The sequence below is a fragment of the Melospiza georgiana genome, chromosome 5 (genome assembly GCF_028018845.1).
Source record: "Melospiza georgiana isolate bMelGeo1 chromosome 5, bMelGeo1.pri, whole genome shotgun sequence".
NCBI classification, from domain to species: domain Eukaryota; kingdom Metazoa; phylum Chordata; class Aves; order Passeriformes; family Passerellidae; genus Melospiza; species Melospiza georgiana.
Genome location: NC_080434.1, coordinates 27,489,743 through 27,504,482, shown reverse-complemented (window position 1 = coordinate 27,504,482; position 14,740 = coordinate 27,489,743). Strand labels below are relative to the sequence as shown.

The 14,740-nt window shown below is 46.8% G+C and overlaps 1 protein-coding gene across 6 annotated transcripts in view; it reads left to right on the top strand.

Moving 5' to 3' along the window:
* Positions 1-7,326, top strand: part of SEC31A (SEC31 homolog A, COPII coat complex component) — a 40,623-nt gene extending 33,297 nt beyond the window's left edge. For all 6 annotated transcript variants that reach the window (XM_058023939.1, XM_058023938.1, XM_058023936.1 and 3 more), the window contains 5 exons: positions 571-629; positions 2,529-2,789; positions 3,183-3,302; positions 5,398-5,469; positions 6,581-7,326. In XM_058023939.1, coding sequence (XP_057879922.1) covers positions 571-629; positions 2,529-2,789; positions 3,183-3,302; positions 5,398-5,469; positions 6,581-6,760 — 692 coding nt within the window. In that variant the 3' untranslated portion in view covers positions 6,761-7,326. The remainder of the gene's footprint in view (positions 1-570; positions 630-2,528; positions 2,790-3,182; positions 3,303-5,397; positions 5,470-6,580) is intronic.
* Positions 7,327-14,740: the final 7,414 nt, after the last annotated feature.

The following is a 14,740-nucleotide window of genomic DNA, read 5'->3' as shown; positions in this document are numbered from 1 at the left end:
ACCCCTGGTACAGAAAGCCAGGTTTTCCCACCTTGCTCAAGCAGCTCTGCTCTGATTTGGGGATGCAAAGCACCCAAAACCATGCTGTAGCTGGCAGGGGAATGCTGGGTTTGTGGCTCTTTGTGTTTCCAAGGTGACTGGGTGAACCTGCTCGAGGCCTCTGGTGCCTCTTCTTTTGTGTGGTGTTTTGTGTGGTGTGGCTGGGTAACTTCATGTACAAATGTCCTGGATAAGCTCTTCACATACACAGTCTGTAGCAGAGCTTTTTGGGGCATGGCAGGCCCTCTTCAAAGGCATGTCTGCTCAAAGCTCTTTTATACTGCAAGAGAAGTAAAAGTTAACTATTCGGTTATTAGCTTGGGAACAGTTGGTGAAGATCCCAAACCTTGTCCAGTGGGCACGGAGCCCAAAGGGTCTGATGGCAGGGATGTTGGGAGGCTCTGGCCCTCAGGGAAGGGCAGAGGAACAGGCAGGACAGGGCCATGGCATGGATCTGGCCCAGCAGAGCTTAAGAAGGCATCACTGCTCTCTTCCCAGGTACTTACAGTCTCTGTTCTCTTTCTGTCCCAGGGCCCCAGAACGGCTGGAATGACCCTCCCACCCTCAACAGAGCTGCCAAGAAGAAGAAGGTACTCTAGCAACTCCTACCTCAACACAACTGAGTGCTGATCCCGTGAAAAACAATAGTTTAAGCTGCTGCTGGGAAACCTGTTGGCAGGAGAAGGGAAGAGAAGGCTTAGCAGCAAACAAAAGCTGCATCTCATGAGCAGAAATGGCCTTTATGTCTCTTATAATGTGCATTATCCCTCTCCAAATGTCTAAGCCTCTAAAGAGATGGTGGGTTTTTGCTGAAGTTGTAGTTGTTAATGACAACATTGTTTGTGGTTTGGACCAAATACTTCCAACTGTTTTCATCTGCAGTAAAGCAGCAGAGTTTTGCAGGAGATGATACTTAGGCAAAATGAGGAGGCTGTGCAAATTGTTATAGGTTATTGACATTGCTGGAGCTGAAAGCAATTTATCCTGATTAAGGGTCTGACCCTGAGAGATCTGTTGAGAGTAAGACAATTTCCATGATGGAGATAATGTAGTTTTGCAAAATGGATTTAAATTGCAGCAGGGCAGGATAACTGGGAACGCTTGGCACGGAGCAGAGCGAGCCTTTTCATCCCCTGGTGCTCCTCCAGGCTGGAGCATCTCCACAGCAGTCAGTGTTATCCACTGCTCTGTGACCCTGGGAGGCAGGAGTTAGTCTGGAGCATGTAAAGTGTGGGGAGAACAAAACATTGGAGCAGCCAAGATAAGGTCTGGGTGAAGGCAAAGGCAGGAGCCTTCCTTACCCTTTGGGTTTTGGTCTCTGCAGTTCAAAGTGAAGCTTTTGGAGGCTGGATAGAGAACTCTTAGTGTCAGAGTAACTGCTGGAGCAGAGTGCTCAATAAGCAGCCTTGTGCACACAAGATTTTTGCTACTTCTTCTGTTATATGTGTGTCACAGCCAGAATTTCTGCCATAGCCAAGGCTTGCAAGTTGGCTCCCTCTAAATGAGGCATGTGTTTGTTGCATTCCCTCTTGGGTTTTTAACAAATCTGTCAGTCATGTTTCTATGTTTGTTTCCCTTCTGTCCACTGTCTAAGGGGTGGTTTAGGATATTATAAAATGACTCACCACATGGACTGTTATAAAATAGAAGAAATATCTGGCATTTCAAGCCATAATTTTCAGCTGTTTTCCTCCTAACTAAGAACTTATTCACCACTCAAAAGTTTAGTGCTGTGATTCATATCTTTTATAATTGACTTTGTTGCTGGATTGGAATTTTTTTTTTCTGTACCAAATCACTAGCTGAATTTAGCATCATTCCATCATTCATTTAGGGTTCTGTAATCTTTCCTTTTTTTCCTATGCACACCCAAAGAAATGTGCACATTCCCATGGAAGCCCTTTCTGTTGTTTTGATTCCTGCATGGTGTGTAGCAGAGGCCAGTAGCTCATTTTGTTGTTTCTTCCCTGTACCAAATGTTTGTGAAAACCCTCTGTATAAAGACTGGCAGATGCTCAAGGATGAATCTGAAATGCCCTGGTAATCTGCCTTAGTGCAGACCTGTGTGCCAGGAGCTTGAAAGGCTTTCAGAAGCTTTACTGGGGCATGTTGCTGGCTGTGACCTACGTTCTGTGCTGCATGGACAAAAATACACCCTTGAAAGTGAGACACAAAAGTCTAAATATAATGACCCAATAGTAAGAATAGATGAAGGTGTGGGTTAGCTTTCTCTTCTAATAGTGCTGTGGTTTGGAGGGAGGGTGGCTCTGATTGGAGGTGGCAGCACTCAGCTCTTGTGGCCGGGGCAGGCTGGGCTGCACCGAGGCACTCAGTGTGCAGCAGAGGGATGGCTTTGGTCAGCCACAGTGACATTCTGTGTTATTTCTGTACCCAGCACTCCCAGTTGCTGTGCTTTGGGGAGTCTGTGGGAGCTGGGTGTTGTGCAGTGCCTGCAGCAGCCCCCCAACACGAATGCCCTGTTTTCCCAGGTCCCTGAGAACTTCCTGCCCCCGGTGCCCATCACCGCCCCCATCATGAACCCGCTGGCAGACCCACAGTCCCAGATGCAGCAGCCCCAGGCTCCAGCACCGCCCAGCTTCCAGCCTGCTCACCTCCCTGCAGGGCACATGGTGCTGCAGGGGGGCTTCCAGCCTGCTGCCCAGCCCCTGGGGCCTTCCACCATGGCACCCGCTGCTTCCAAACCCAGCACGGAGGGGGCCCCGGGGGCTCCCATTGGCAATGCCATCCAGGTAAGGCAGCCCCAGCACTGCCTGGGTTTGGTTGTCCAGCAGTAGAGCCTGCCAGGCAGGATCCTCTTGTCCAGGCTTTTCTTGTAGCTGCAAAGTGTGCTGTGGAGTTTCTAGGCACTGGCTTTACACCTAGGTGCTGGCATTTTGCTGCTGTAATCTCCACCTAGATGGCACTAATCCTATAGTCAGTGTGGGCCAACAAGCTCCTTCCTTCTGCAACTTTCACAGCTTCCCAGAGGGAGCAACAGCAGGTGCTGCTAAAGTCACCTCCACACACCCCTGGGGAAGAAATAGGAGTTGTGCCAAGCTGGGCAATAATGCCATTTGGTTTAGCTGAGAACAACATGTGGGCACAGTGACCTGGAAAAGCCTCACCTGTTCTCTGTTGCTCAGCATGTGCAGGCACTGCCCACAGAGAAGATCACCAAGAAGCCCATCCCTGAGGAGCACCTTATCCTGAAGACCACTTTTGAAGCTCTCATCCAGAGGTGCCTGCTGTCTGCTTCCGATCCGGTAGGGGATTTCTGTGACTTGGGATTTCTCATTTCAACAAGCTCATTTCAAAGGGAAACAACAGCTACCTGGGAAAGGGAAGGCTAACAGCTTTAACACAGCCACTGGAGCTGGATAGGAAAACATTTCCCATGGCAGCCAGTGCCCTGTAAATGAGCTATCCCTCCCAAAGCTGCTCATTTATTGCTGATGGCCAGTAAATAACATGGCACCACAAAGCCCAGCTGCTGAATGGTCAGCTCATGCCTGCCACGTGCTAAAAGATGATGCTGGTGGCATGCAGAGAGCTTTGTGCACTGAATTTGCTTGGTCAGCAGCACAGACTCGTGCTCTTGTCAGTTCAGTATCGCTCAATTGCTCAAAATCCTTTATTTAAAGGCTGTAGAGTGCATATATATGTGTGTTTGTATGTATATATAGTGTATTCTGCATTCCCTTTGACCTTTTCTTCCTCCAAGTGCCCCTTCCCCCAGACAGACAGAGAAGGCAAAAGCATTCCACTCATATCTGCACCTGGGGATTGCTTTTCTGCTCTGCCAACACATTTTGCTTGCTTCTTGTTAAGTCTCGCTGATATTTTTAGGCAGTGAAAGTGTTTCAGCCCACAGAGACAGGAGACACCACCCTGACTGTACACACCAGTTGTTGTCAGAGCAAATACAGGCACTGCTCAGCTATTGCATTCTGAAGGGGAAAATGGGAACAGGAACTAAAGAGTGAGGAGAACAGCAGTTTGCACTTCCACCAAATTTGGCTGGAGAGATGTCTTGCTGTTTCCTAGACACAATTTATTCCTCTCTGTCCTAGCTGACCATCTGTAAAATTAAAATAGCATCTGCACCTTTTCATGGGCTTTGAAACTAATGGTATGTGGTCATGCATCTGAGAGTTAGGCAGTCCAGAAGAACTGGGGGTTTCTTACCTGCTCCTCCCAGGAGACTTTTTCCTTAGATATATCAGTTCCTTGATGACATAACTGCTGCTGAGGAGTTTCTGCATGTGGCCCAAGCTCCATGTGCTGTGTTCTCCTTTATGCCATCTGAACAGCTTTCCCTAATTTCTAGCACAGCAAGCAGCCAGCAGCTGCTCTTCCCCCTTGAGCTAGAGCATTCCCACAGACTTTATTTGCTCCAGGCAGTTATTTAATCCAGAGAAACATTTCCTCTTGCCAGGGAAAATGGCAGTTATCCTGAGTACAGATGGATTGATGCACAGACTGATTTAGGAGGAAATTCCATTACTCTTGTGCACTGATGCCATTTCTGCTGCTGTTGACCAGCAGCTTTTTTGTGCTCCTGCAACTGTAACCTTGATGCTTTATTACTGTTTTATTACTCTGGAGTAAAATTTACAATTTTAGATGTTGGTTTAAAAAAAAAAAAAAAAAAAAAAAAAAGTGGATAAAAATTAATTTCTCCAGCAGCTGCAGCTCCAGGTGAAATGTACTGGAGTTATTTTAAAAGCCTTTGGTGGCAAAATAATTCCAGGAACATCAGTGGGTGGTTTACTTTATAAAAGTCATGGAAGCCCAAAGTGTCTGTAAGGACAGACTGGGTTAGGCTATTAGTTTTTCTGTTGACACTAAAAACTTAGACAAACTGCTGGCTTTACTAATCACATGAGGAAAAATATAATTAGGATTTACCATAAATGATGACTGAGTTGTACACACTTAGAACTGGAGAATCTGCATGTGCCAGTCTCACTGATGTTGCTGGATACTTCATTCAAGTGAGAATTTTGTCCGGTTATCACTTTGTTTTTTCAGTGAACCATAAGAAAAAAATTGTGCTTCAACTCAGAATTCTGTCACTTTTCTTATCAGTTATGCCAGTGGGGTTTGCAAGTGACCAGTGACTTTTGGGGTGCACCTCTACAGTTTTCTATCTTCTGTAGACAGCTGAAGAGTTTACAGGTACTACAGTCATGTGGTCTTTCCTAGCAAAATCATGGGAGTACAGAACAAAGAATCCAAATGATGTGTTAGGAAAATGTTGAGAAAGGAATTTGATGTGCTCCATGGACCTGTTTGCCATGATATCAGATTGGTTTAGAATTCTAAAAATTGCTGTCCTTTGATGTGTTTGTCTTGCAGCAAACCAAGAGGAAACTGGATGATGCAAATAAACGCCTGGAGTTTCTGTATGACAAACTTAGGGAACAGACAGTAAGTTCTGCTTTACTTCCCCCAGCCCTCAATCACATATGGCCAGTGAATTCATTGTTGCAATACTACTTCTGCAGTACATAGCAGGTGCTCATTTTTTCTTTGGAAGTGTGCTCCACATCCATTTATTGGAAGTTTGCATGGATTTCTTAGAAATCAGCCAGTTACTGTGCCTGGCCCCATGTACCTGTGCAGACTTTACAGTGTTATTTTGGGGTTGTGTAATGAGTTTTATGGTGCTGTGCTGAGCCAGAGAGCAGAGCTCCTTGCAGCAGGCACCATTTCTCTGCTCCAGGCAGGAACTGAGACACACAGCCTGGGGTCACAACAGAACCCAGGGGACTTTGATTCTGGAGGCTCAGTGACTTCACTATAAGGCAGATGTACTTTTGAGGATCTGGTAATTTTTTCAAAGCCTTCCAGGAGGCTTTGGCAGAATAAAGGACTGTGCTTAAATGTCTTAGTACCTTAAGATTAGCGTGATGTAATCCTATTGTTGTCAGGCCACATTTGCTGAGCAATTAACTTTACCCAAAGGCATAAAAGCTCAGTAGGTTTTTCTGGTGCCAGGAGTGTGTCACAGCAGGTCTCCCACCCCAGGGAATTGCATCCAGGCAAGGAAGGCTTGCAGGGCATAACAGTACTGCAGAGAAGGTCCATTCTGGTTGAAGTCTAACAACAGCCTTTTCAATGACTGCTCCCAGTGTGGTGCAGTTCTGAAGATGGCTATCCAGATAAAGGAGCTAAGTGCTGCACCTTCCTGAGAGCCAAGCACCACACTCAGAATTTCTTTTTCTAGTTAGTTCTGTTTCTTGTTACTCCTTTTTCTAGATAGTTCTTTTCCTAGTTTGTTTCAGTTTTTTTCCTAGTTTGTTTCCTTTCCTAGTTTGTTTCCTTTCCTAGTTTGTTTCCTTTCCTAGTTTGTTTCCTTTCCTAGTTTGTTTCCTTTCCTAGTTTGTTTCCTTTCCTAGTTTGTTTCCTTTCCTAGTTTGTTTCCTTTCCTAGTTTGTTTCCTTTCCTAGTTTGTTTCCTGTTTCCTTTTTTCCCCTTTTCCTTTCCTCTCCTCGTTCCTTTACTTTGTGCTGACCTGCCTTTCCTGCCTTCCCTGCAGCTCTCTCCGACCATCATTAGTGGCTTGCACAACATTGTGAAGAGCATCGAGACGCGCAACTACCAGGAGGGGCTGAACATCCACACACACATCGTCAGCACCAGCAACTTCAGCGAGACCTCTGCTTTCATGCCAGTCCTCAAGGTTGTCCTCACGCAGGCCAACAAGCTGGGGGTGTGAGGTGTGCCCCTCATGCCAAGCCCTGGAGGTTGCTTTCCCAAAGAAGTGCATTTCTGCGGCAGACATGCGGGAAATGGACCGAGCGCTCGTCCTCGCAGCATGGCGCAGTAGAGCTGACAAATGGCATTACACCCTCCCTGCAAAGTACCTGGTTCTAGAAGGGCTGTGGAGCCCTGGTGCTTTTCTTATTTTAATCCTTTTCCCATCCCTAACCATTCTCATCTACAAATAGTATATTTAATTGGTGATGTCCCACGTTGTCAATTTTTAGGTGCATGTTACGCTGCTAGACAGTGGCTTTTAATAACAGATGTATGTGTTGAAACAACAAGATAGGTTGTGTATTGGACCCTAAAACAGATTCTTCCCTTCCACCCCACTGTTCCTTATCCACCAGATTAAAAACAGTCTGATCATGTTACAAGTGTATTTGGTCTTTCATTTTATGAAGCTGCTTGCAGTTCTGTTATTACCATTTACATGTTAAATAGCTTAATTGTGCACTGGGGCAAATGAGCAAAATAAAAGCTAATATGATATTTTCAATAAATGTAAATTTATTAAAATTTGTCTCTATGAAGTGCAGTGGAGGGATTTTGAACTGGAGTACAATGGGGCTGCTTTCTGTTGTGTCCTGGGCATAAGAATACTTTTGTTTTTCCTCTTTTTATCACTAAAGGCCTGTGTAGAACACAGAAAGATCATCAGTTGGAAGAAATGTCTGGGTTTGGGAAACAAAAGCAGTTTGGCATTAACCAAAATATCAGTCCTTGTGGAATGTAGATTTGGCAGTGCATACTGCAAGAAATAATCTCAATAACAATGTAAATCACTGCTGGCTTCTGTGACTTCAAACAGATTTGTTAGGCAAAACAGTTTTATTTCATTTCCAGCATTTTCTTTCTTCATAAGCATTTAAAATTGGTGAACACAAAGCTTCAACTTGAGTGTTCCCCTATTTCAGGAGTTTAAACAACACTTGGAGTAAATATTTTGATCTAGGTTATCGGTTTCTAAGCAGTGTTATAAGTATTCTTATATAAGTGTACTTACAGCAGTGTATTCAGCACCTTTGTGTCTTGACTCAAAGTTGAAAAGAAGTTTTAAGATGTAAACAGGAATGAAATAAATTTAAAACCCCAACCCTCAGTAGGGTGAAAAGCAGCTGTGCTGGGCTTGCCTGTGCTTTCTGTGATGCACTGCTCAGCAAGGAAAAGAAAAAGCAGTATCAGTACTTTGGGACCAAACCAGCAGCCAGGAGGTAATGCTAGAGGAATGCAGGAGCTGGCCTTGCATGTGCTCTTCCTGAGTGTTTTTGGGAGTTCTTCACATGGAGCAGGAGTGGGGGCATGCACTGGCACTTGTGAAGGACAGGCAGGTGTTCCATATTTTGGGAAGCTGCTGTTCCTGGCAGTTTCCAGAAACTGGGGAGACTGATGTTGGTGACAGAGGGGCATGCCCCCAGTAGGTGCAGGGTTGTGGGCAAAACCACTGCTGGAAATTGGAAGCTCCTAAGTTGGGAACAAGAGCAGCAGGATCTGAGTGTAATGAGCTGGGAATATCTCCTGCGAATGCCAAGGGATGCTTAATGACACAAACCTTCATCAGACTTGCATCCAATGTGAAAGAGGATGCCAAATAAGAAGGGACTTAGCAAGGCACACATGCCAGGGATAGGACTGAAAGTTTATTTAATGGGAAGAAATTAAATAAATTTTGCTTGCTCCCTGTGTGAAGAGCACAAGGGAATCAGGTAGATTGGAACTAGAGAGCAGTGTCACATGAGAACAAACGTGATATGAGCTGGCCAGGTGTAGGTTTGGTCTGAAACTGAAGTGGTCAAAAATGAGATCACCAGATAAGAGGGAAATGAGGGGTTTTGAGGTGATGGTATCCTAAGAGTACCCTGATGTTGCACCATGGCCAGGACACTCAGCAATGGAGTCATCTCCTCTCCTTGTGAAACAAAAGCTGTCTTCCACCTCAGCCACTGTCAGGAGCTCAGGACAGGAAAAATGCACTGCCCAAGTGCATAACAGGAGTGGAGGCAAAAATCTGCTGCTTCTCTCCTGAGAGCAGCTGAGATGAATTATCGGTTGTGCTGCCGTCTGTTCATATCTTCAAGGAATGCCAAGCAATTAGCCACCCATCTGATGGGATAAATGCAAATGGCCATCTTCATTTGCAGAAGGCAATGAAGCCCTGCCAAGTTAGGCTGGTAAAATAATTTGGCCTCAAATAGCCTAATTTTGATCTCACTGAGTGAGAAGAGATTTATACCTTTGTAACACCACCCAAGGCTACAGAGTTAAAAGAAGGGATGGAAGGAAATTCAAGGATATGTTCTGAGCAGCATAGGTGTTGTCTGATGGCAGCTGGCATGAGGAGGCACCTTGCTACTTCAGCAGCCACCATCCAAGCAAAAGGGCCAGCAGGAAAGGGCAGGGTTAGTGCAGTTGTGTCCTGTTTGCTGGAGGCAGGTGGGGATGTAAGGGCAGCAGTACTGCAGAGAGGCCTGGCTGCAGGCAGGACATCCAAGCTGAGCACTTGAGTGAAAGCCTTTTTGTGCCTGTAAAGCTCTGTAATGGATTTACTTTGGTTTTGCTGGCAGAGGTCTGAGGTCTGCATTAGGCATGAATGTTGGAGATTGTCTTTAGTTGCTGCTGCCTTTCTAGCCTGTGCACAGTGTACATCAGATCTTTCCAGTGTAGTGCCTTCTGGATCACACAGTTCATTCAAACATGAATATTGGGAATGGGGGTTATAGTAAAATGCAGGGAGCCCCCAGCACAGGGAATGACTGGCATCTGACTCCATTGATTCAGAATGCTGAACAATTGCTTTATTAAAACTATACTATATTACATTACACTATACCATATTAAAGAGATACTATACTATACTATACAAAGATACATACTAAAGAAAAACTTGTGACTCCTGACAGGACACAGCTTTGAGTGATTGGCTAATTAACATAAACAACCATCACCAGAATCCAATTACCAAATCCCCTCGGGTAAACAATCTTCCTAACACATTCCACATGTGCAAAAACAACAGGAGCAGCAAGTAAAGATAAGAATTGTTTTCTCCTCTTCTCTCTGTGCTTCTCCAGGAAAAAACCTGGGAGAGAGAATTATCTCTCTCTCTGTTCAGAGAATGTGAGTGCCACAGTGGGTTTACTGCACGGTAACTGTGTGTCACTCAGCCTTGAACAAGGGCCAAGGCCATTGCCAGAGGATACTGAGAGATGTAATAAATACTGTACTGATACCAGGAACAGTGTCAGCATGACCAGCCTTAGATGGGTGATCTCCCAGCCTTGAATTGCTGGGTGCTGGGTTGACCATTCCCATGTTTCCTCTGGAGATCCTGCAGATCAAACAGATACAGCACCAAATGGCCAGTCAGTATGGATACATTTAATATAATCCTCACCCAAAAGAGGCTGAACTGATTAAAATTCCTCTGAGCTTTAGAGCTGCAAGTTATCCAGAAGAGCATCTAATTATGAGGGGATTTATTAAGAAGCACTCTAAAAAGGCAGCTGCAGTTGACCTCACCCAAGAAGTCCATGCCTGCCTGGACAGCACACAGAAGGCTTCTTGAGAAATTGTTGCACAAATTCTTTCCCAGGTACAGAAGAAGCACTTCAATCACAAACATTGATCACATATTCCTTATCCCTCTGATGTTTAAGGCTTTGTTTCCTTCTTTACTTAAAGTGTTCATTTGAACAATGCTTTGGGATCGTTATTTTTCATGGCAAAAGAAAAGAAAAAGAAAAGAAAGGGCCACTGTTGACAACATATTAAATAGGTCTGCACTGAAATGTGATGGTAGGAGGCAGGACTGAGTGCCATTAAAATAGACTCAACGTTCACATGAACCATTCACCACCTTTCATCACCACTGCCCTCTTTCTTTCTTCCGGGCAGAGAATTCTAGAAGGATGCTTAAAATATATCAAAAACAATCTTGGGTTTAATTATATGCTCTCTGCTGACTCAGTTGCCTCAGGAGGTGTAGTTAGTAATTAATAACTACAGACTAATGTGTTAGTCTCAGCAGACTAATATGCTTTGCAGCAATGTCACTCATTAAGCCACGCTCTGCTGGGCCCAGGCCCATCAGGAGTCGAGGCCAGGGCTGCACAGAGACCCACTTGGGATGGGCTAAGCTGGTGTGTGCTGCCTCCACTGCCACACCACTCCCAAACCCTGGCTAGAGCCTCCCTCTGACCTCCCCTGGGTGGCTTTCTAAGGCAGGAAATAGTCAGGTCAAATAACTGCTGGGCAAGGACAAATAAATTCGGGAGCTATGCAACATTAGGGGTTGGTTTTTGCTGTTTCTGAAACCTTTGTGACAACAAAATCATGAAGACACAAAGACCTTCAGGCCTTTCCCAGTCTCAGCTCCAGAGGAGCACCCAGCCTGGCTCATCCCAGCGAGGCACAGAGCCTCTAGGCCTGGTGTTACCTGGCAGAAAGGATTTTTGGGGGCACAGCATCCACCTGAGCAGCTGCTGCTGCTGCTGCTGCCCACACAGGCACTGACACACAGAGCACAGCAGGCAAGGGCCATGCACAGCTCTGAGTGGATTCCCTGCAGAGTGAGGAAAGAAAACAGGCTTTGGCTAAGGGGCAGCACCGAACCCTGAACCCCTGCACGTCTGTGAAGTTTTCTGCTGGAACAGGAAGCTCCACAAGATGTAGGTCTTTGTTCTCACGTTGGCTGTGGGACACTCAGCCGTGCTGGCAGAGTAACCTAAACCTCCTTGCTCCCAGCAGCACAGAAGGATCTTTGTGCCCAGAGACAGCTGTCCCCATCAGCAGTGGGATTGTGCCAGGGAGGTATTCCCAGGCTGGTGTCCAGGGCAGCATTTCACACCTCGGTGCAGATGATGGATGAGCCCTCTGTCGGTGCTGAGGCTGAGAGGATGTGTGCTCACTTTGGGGTGCACTGAAGCACTGCTCAGAGCCTGTGCCAGTGTGTTCAGCAACCTGGTGCAGCATTTCAGGCAGGCTCAGTCCCAGGGGGAATCACACTCCTGCCTGCTTCCTGAGAGTGGATTTGAGTCTGTAGTCCAGCCCCTCAACCAGCAGTAAGATTTAAGCAAGACCTGTGTGAGGCAGACCACACAGTGGGATCATTTGAAGCCAGTGCACAAGACAGGAACAAGAACTACAGACGGGTCCCCTGGCCCACAGCTCGGTGCCAGGTGCCCCTTTTACCTGCACAGAAAAGGCATTGATGCACCAGGGGAGGCCAAACTCGGGCATGACAACAGAAAGCCCAGCTGGAACTGCCAGCAAAGGCAAGATGGAGCTTGCAGGTGAAGGCTGTCACCTCCCTCTCACAACACTGCCTTGAGTTCTCCTTTTCACCTTGTCCACATTCCCCTTTGGGTACAGCAGACAAAACCAAGTTGTTTCCAGATCTCTGAACTACACTCAAGCTTTTTTTTCCCTTTTTTTCTTCCAGACTTGCACATCCTTCGCTTTTAAAAATATGAACTCAGGAATGTTTACTGAGAAAATCTCCTTTTAACTCTGTTGCTGTTTTGGTTGCAGCTCCCCAGTTTTTTTTTCTCTAGGCAATTCTGGCTCACTGAATGTTTTCCAATATTATTTTTTTACCAAGGGAAAGTAGGATCCAGATTTCCAAAATCTTTTCTTTGCATTTCTGGGTACTAGCAAGGCCTTAATTTGAAAGTCCAGACGTGTCTCTGCAACATGTAGTCCTGACATTATGATTTGTGTAGCCAGGTACCTTTATTCAAGAGAGTAGATGTTTTCACAGCATCATGTCCCAAAATATGCTGCTTCCTACAGCACTGCAGCGATCCTGGAACAAATGCTGATGCTGTCACTGAGTTGCCACTGCCCAAGCAGTGATTTCTGGGAGCAGGGGAACAGTGATGGGCTCCATACATGAGCAATGACACTGTGCAATGACATTCTCAAAGGGGATACTTAGGTCTGCCTGGGGCTTCCTCTGCTCCTCCACCAGGACCAGCAACTCCATGAGCATTAGGGACTGCTCTGAGCCATCTGGGCTGGGGACTACCTGATATCCTGTCACAGACACATTTTATGAAAAATCCTTTCCTCAGGATTTTTTCTCCTGAGAAGCCAAGAGGCCTCAGGAACAAAATGTAAACAATGATTATCTGCTGCTGTGGAATGCAACAGGTGGATCTTTGGTCTCATGTGGTTGTTTCTAATTAATGACCAATCACAGTCAGCTAGCTCAGACACTCAGCTTTTGTTACTCATTCCATTCTTTTCTTTCCTTGCTAGCCTTCTGATGAAATCCTTCCTTCTATTCTTTTAGTATAGTTTTAATATAGTTTTAGTATAGTTTTAGTATAGTTTTAATATAATTTTCTTTTAGTATAATACAATAAATAAGCTTTCTGAAACATGGAGTCAGATTCTTGTCTCTTCCCTCGTCCTGGGACCCCTGTGAACACCACCACAATATCCCCCTTACAGTTTGGCTGCTGCACTTGCCAAGCTTTCTCTGCATGCAGCCAGCTTCACTTGGAGGGGGACACGAGGACTTCTCCTTCACAGAAGTTACCCAACAGGGTCACCCTAAGCATCAGCACTCCCCACACCCAGAGGACCTGTGCCCACAGCAGAGCATTTTTCATGTCATCTTTGTTCACCTGCTTTCCCTGCTGTGTTAGCTACTCTGTAAGCAAACTGCTGGGAAGTGGAGACAAATGTGGGGTATGAAACTTATAGAGTATTGTGTTCAAAGGCTCACAGAGGGAACCTTCACAGATGGGTTCCTCAGTGACCTGAATTAGCTGGAAATCTGGCAAAGCAATTTGTATGTGTTTGCTTCTTGCCAGGGTGGAAGGAGTGTCTGCACGATGCCACCTGCATCTGCATAAGCATACAAGACTGGCATCTATCCTGTGCCATGCTTGAACAGTCTGCAAAACCAGGTCAGGACGAACAGTTACATCCTGCCTTTTCAGAGAGATGTGCTCCCTGGGTCACCATGCTTCCTTGCTGCCTGGTAGCATTCCCATTTCATCCACCTTGAACCCTGACATTCCTGCCTTGAACACTCAGGACATCCTGTGCAGGGGTGAGCTTGGGCTGGGCAGGTTCCTTCTGCATGGTGTGGGGGCTTCTTCCCCCACAATGATGGAAAAATCATTGAAGGATGGAGTCTTCTCTCCTGCCTGCCCCAACATCAGAGTCCAAGCAGGAAGATGAGTGTCACCTATTAGATCAGTAGGAGGTACACTTGAAATGAGCCTGAGAGCTGACCTTGGGCACCTGGAGGAGGTCAGGGCAGGAAAGCACAGCATAAGTTCAATCACCTTCTTCTGCGGTGCTGGCACAGCAAGTGAAGGACGTGGCAAGCCGTAAATCATGGAAAACCTGGTCCCAGCCAGGGCAGAGGGCTGATCGCGATCCTGGCTGCCCCCTCCTTCTCTCCAGTCCTCCCAGGAGCATTCAGCACCAAACAAAACGCATCACAGGCGAGCGTTGTATCTGGAATCAGTGCCTGGTTCCCACCGAATGCCTTAAACCCCCTGTACGCTGCCTGTGCAGGCTGTTCTTGCCCCGGGGCAGGTGAGGCACCCCGCTAGTGACAGGGAGCTGCTTTCGCCGCCCGTGTGCCGCCGGTGAACCGGGCATTGACAGCGGCCCCCGGCATCCCCGGTGCCCCGGGACCTTTTCTCTCCCGCACAGCCGGCAATGGGAGGTCGCGGCAGCACGGAGGGGACACACCTCGTGTCCCTCGAAGCCACACCTGAGCGCTGAAGCCATGGTGGGACCGGGTAAGCACCGAGCGAGGCCGCCCCTCGTTGGGGTATGTGCTGCCGACAGCTCGCTGCCAGTCCGTGCGCTTGTGTCCGGTGCCCGCCTCGGCACTGCCAGGCAGGACACTTTACCCACCACCTCTCCACCACCTGCTCCCGCTAGCGGCACCTTTTACTGTGTTGGCCCG